The sequence below is a fragment of the Triticum dicoccoides genome, chromosome 3B (genome assembly GCF_002162155.2).
Source record: "Triticum dicoccoides isolate Atlit2015 ecotype Zavitan chromosome 3B, WEW_v2.0, whole genome shotgun sequence".
NCBI lineage: Eukaryota > Viridiplantae > Streptophyta > Magnoliopsida > Poales > Poaceae > Triticum > Triticum dicoccoides.
This window is the reverse complement of record NC_041385.1, coordinates 845735199-845739740: the sequence shown is the minus strand read 5'-3', so window position 1 is coordinate 845739740 and position 4542 is coordinate 845735199. Positions and strand designations below refer to the sequence as shown.

The 4542-nt window shown below is 43.2% G+C and overlaps 1 protein-coding gene across 1 annotated transcript; it reads left to right on the top strand.

The window, feature by feature from the left end:
* The first annotated feature begins 883 nt into the window (after positions 1–883).
* LOC119278874 lies at positions 884–2666 on the top strand. The gene is made up of 6 exons (XM_037560219.1): positions 884–1210; positions 1624–1707; positions 1800–1839; positions 1946–2014; positions 2150–2259; positions 2363–2666. Exons 1-6 carry the CDS (start codon positions 963–965, stop codon positions 2496–2498), a joined length of 687 nt encoding a protein of 228 aa, XP_037416116.1. The 5' UTR covers positions 884–962; the 3' UTR covers positions 2499–2666.
* Positions 2667–4542: the final 1876 nt, after the last annotated feature.

The window sequence follows — 4542 nt, the reverse complement described above, 5'->3', positions numbered from 1 at the left end:
AACACGTGACAAATAACACGTATTGTCAAACCCGGTCCTTCAACCAAAGTTGGGCCGACAGGTGACAGCATAAGTGTGGGATCGTCTCTCTACTCGGCTCCAACCTGCTCTGCACTCGCCATGGAGGTCTTTTGCGAGCTTAAGTGGGTCATAAAAAGAAATGAAAGTGACGGAGAGAAGGTATAATGAAGAGCAACCAACCGGATAAAAAAAGGGTACAAAGTTGAAGATAATAATAATCTTTGACTTAATAAGAATATTCCTAAATACCATACCAGCCGCTTGTACAAATGACGAGATTGATGTTGTTAAGATTTATTTTTATACGATTTTAAGCACACAAAACAATTTTTATACACTAAATTTGTATAGTGTATATTTAATTGTTTATAATTAAAAAATTGATATATGTTTAATGGATAATTCAAACGCGACATTTTCTAAAATCTATTTGTATTTAAAAAAAATGTAAGCACGGTTTGAAAAAGGTGAAACTTGGTATGGTGTCATTATATGACCACTTGAAGTTGTGGTTATAGTTTCAAAGTGTTACACATAAGTTATGGTATACATTTCCTATAAACCCAAGGGATATCTAGGGTATCGAGATTTGAAGTTAATTTCGAAGAGGGGAGGGTCAAAGTGTCAAGTTAGAGAGAGAGAGAGAGAGAGAGAGAGAGAGAGAGGCCCGCGAGCTGACAGGCCCGAACGACGACCCACACACGAGGCTCTCTTCGGGGCCGCTCGGCGTCGTGGAGGCAGCCCCCGCCACCAGGTCGGCCGGCCGACGTGGCGCCGTCCTCCGCCGCGCACGCCGTCAACGGAGGAACGCGCGCGGCTCTGCTACTGCAACTACTACATTTCAACTCCTGAGACCCTTTCGTCTACAACTAGCTAGCCAAGCTTCCCTCCCCTGTTTCGCCTGCTCCTCTCGCCGCCGCGCGCGCGTCAGCTCGCATCGCATGCCATCCCCCGCTCTCTGCGCCACCTCCGCCGCCCGACTGCGCCTGCTCCTGCCGTCCGCCCCGTCTGCGCTCTTCCTCGGTGCAGCTGCTGCTTCTGCCGCCCTCGCGCCGGCGAAGCAGAGGTTATTGTTCTCGACGACGGTGCCGGCAGGCATGGCGGCGGCCGCGGGAGCGAAGGCGCCGACGCAGCCGCCGGCGGCGGGCGGGGACGTGTCGGAGCGCATCATGCCGCATCTCCTCAACATGTAACTACTTCTACCACTCAAATCAACCTCTGCTCTGCTTTACTGCTCTGCTTGTCCCGTTGTCCATGCATCCCATTCCCAGCTTAACTTTGTTCAGACGCTTCGATATCACCGCTGTTTGCAGCGCAAACGCAAAAAGTTCAGCTTGTACTGCCAAATTGCTAATTTCTAATTGTTCAGTTAATTGAGCAAGCAATTTTCTCTTTGAGTAATATATTTACAATTTTCCGCAAAAATAAAAGGTCGAGCAAGCAATTGAGCATGCACGATCAAATAATTGCTAATTGCTGCTCTTATCTCTCCAATGAACTTGGCAGTATATATATACCTACATAATTGTCCAGGTCGACTATTTTTCGAATCGTTCCATCGGTACATATTTTTCAGTAGCTGCTCATGGCAAATCACCGCAGATACGGATCATGCGCCACGGCACGGGACTTCGAGATGTACGCGCCCAATGCCACATTTGAGGACCCGCTCATGCGCGCCCATGGGTATGTATGTAATTGAGTTTGGTGTTGCCTAATTTTCTTCTTCATATGATTCGTGTGCTTTTTTAATCAAATTTTGTTCGATCCGGTCACAGCGTGAAGCAGATCAAATCAGCCTTCTACACGATGCCTAAGGTACATATGCACCTTCATATGTTTTATTCATGGATATTTATTCTTTCTTTTTTATATACATTAGATGCTATTGCATACACTAATCCAAAGGCTCGTGCGTCATCAGGTATTCGGTGAGTCCAAGATCGTAGAGTACACGATAAAGGAAAACGCGACCGGGCCGGGGAAATCCCAGGTAATTAGAAGCTCATTTGGACATCATCATCTTCTTCATTGGATCGTCGCCACACATATACTCTATATAGTAACAATGGACATCTTTCACAAACGAGGTCGGAATATTAATGCAATGGGTGATGCATGAATGCAGATACTGATCGACAACAAGCAGCACTACAAGGTCTTTGGCAAGGATGTGGACCTGGAATCCCTCATCACGCTCGACGTCGAGGATGGCAAGGTCGTCAGGCACCAGGACTGGTAAGCTAGAACAATATTTATCTTATCTGACACCAAACCTAATCATCGAGACGCTACCATCTACTAGCTAGTTAGTGTGCTAATTGTCAGAATGTATATGCAGGTGGGACAAAAAGCCTCTCAAGAACAGGGAGACGGTGAGCTTCCCGCTGTTGGGACGGCTGGCGCAGACGAGCCGCCGGGGAGCCATGCTGCTCACCCACGTTCTCATGGGCTTCGGCAAAGACCCCACCCCGTGATTTAGTCGCTATGATTTGGTTTCGTTCTACTCCGAGTACTCCTATCAAGGTGGTTGGAGGTTTTGGGATCCATTTCCATAGACAAAAAACCAAAAGTAAAATTAGATATATTGTGTACTCCAAAATTACAGTAATGCCATTTATTATTATGTAATAATGTTATGTCAATTACTAACGCCCATTACCTCTAACTAGAAAGCTTGCACGTGCAACACACGTCTTGCTCCTTTCAAAGATTCGTTTTGAATCGCACCCGCGCAAGTAAACCACAACAAGCATGAATTCAAAGATCTAAGTGAAGACACTCACCATGCTTGAAGATAAACTTAGACACCATATTTGGCTCGCTATCATTATGTAAGTTGAGCAACAATGAGAAGTTTTTCAAAGGAAGATCAATAATGGTGGACATGCGGTCCGATACAACTCATAGAACTATTACAAGGGAACAATGTAAATGAATAAACAATTGGTATAAGGAATGCGGCCACAAATAAAGAGCATATAATGGTGAAGAAAATTAAACATAATGTATTGGACAACAATGCCCAAGCATGTTATGAAATTTGTAGAGTATCTTCCAAAAAAATGCGAGGAAGAGTAACTTCAAATTCGATTGTGAGATATCATCTATTCCAAGTTGATAACATCTAAAATACATGGGTGAGCCATGCTGCTCACCCATGTTCTCATGGGCTTCGGCAAAGACCCCACACCGTGATATAGTCGATATGATTTGGTTTCATTCTACTCCGAGTACTCCTATATTGGTGGTTGGAGGTTTTGGGATCCATTTCCATAGACAAAAAACCAAAAGTAAAGTTAGATGTATTGTGTATTCCAAAATTACAGTAATGCCATTTATTATTATGTAATAATGTCATGTCAATTACTAACACCCATTACCTCTAACCATGGGAACCAATTGAGTCCACAAATGGCCCGATGTGTGAGAAATGAAAAAAATAGCCTTGTTTGAATTTTATCATGACGCATTGAGAAAAAGGCCAAAAGAAGAAGGGGTAAACATTGTGTTAGTCTTCTCGTTATAGCTTACATCAATCATGAAGTTGTGTGAAACTCGAACGTTGCAATTGCGGATTATGGGTAACCAAAGACTACAAATGATGCAATGACTCTAGCTTGTAGGCACCACAGAGGAAAGGCGAGGGTGAATAGGAAGGGAAAATTTTGTTTTTAATTTGCCACTCTAGATTTTGCAATTTTTCTTATGCCACTTTAGATTGTGACATTTCACTTTTGCCATGCTTAGCTTTTGACAATTGTCACAATTGCCATTCCGTTGCAAAAGAAGAAAAATTTTATTTCATTTTTGCCACTCTTAGCTTTTGAAATGTATCACAATTGCCACTCTGAAAATTTTGCTTTTGCCACGGGAATGGCAATTGTGATAATTATCAAAAACTAAGAGTGGCAAAAGTGAAATGTCAAAATCTAGAGTGGCATAAGGAAAATTGGCAAAATCCAGAGTGGCAAAAACAAAATTTTCCCGAATAGGAAGGCCAAGGGAAGCAGAGGAGCAAACAAGCGCGTCATTGGAGCTCGAAAACCTATTGCAGCGAGACAATAGTGAAAACCCTAGTGTCACATCAAACCACAAAACAACCTGGATAGACATAAATAACCCGACCCGACGGTAACCTTTTTCTTTTGTGAAGTGGAATATTACATTCCATTATTGAACTTTCGCAGCTAAATATTTCAGTACAAATCTTTGTGCACAGTACACAAGCTGAAAAATGATTGGACTGGTCGTATGACTTGGGGTTCACTAACCAGCCATGCACCAAAAGCGCAAAAGCCATGGGTCATAAGCAACTTGACAACACAAAAATCAAGGACATTATCTCCTTTGTTTTTTATAAGTGGGGAGATAGTCTCCTCGGTGGCGGTAGCTTGAATTTTTAAAAGGTTTACACGACATTCTCCACACAATAGGGTCAAGGTGGTGGGAATGTCCCCCGCAAAAAGAAAGGTGGTGGGAATGCCCACAAATAATCGTATGTAGTGAACAAAATTTCAC

Excerpts from the sequence above, each read along its gene's own strand:
- LOC119278874 (XM_037560219.1), top strand. The coding sequence starts at position 963 with ATGCCATCCCCCGCTCTCTGCGCCACCTCCGCCGCCCGACTGCGCCTG. Across the intron at positions 1,211-1,623 it reads ATGCCGCATCTCCTCAACAT|ATACGGATCATGCGCCACGG; the intron begins GTAACTACTTCT and ends AAATCACCGCAG. Across the intron at positions 1,708-1,799 it reads CCGCTCATGCGCGCCCATGG|CGTGAAGCAGATCAAATCAG; the intron begins GTATGTATGTAA and ends ATCCGGTCACAG.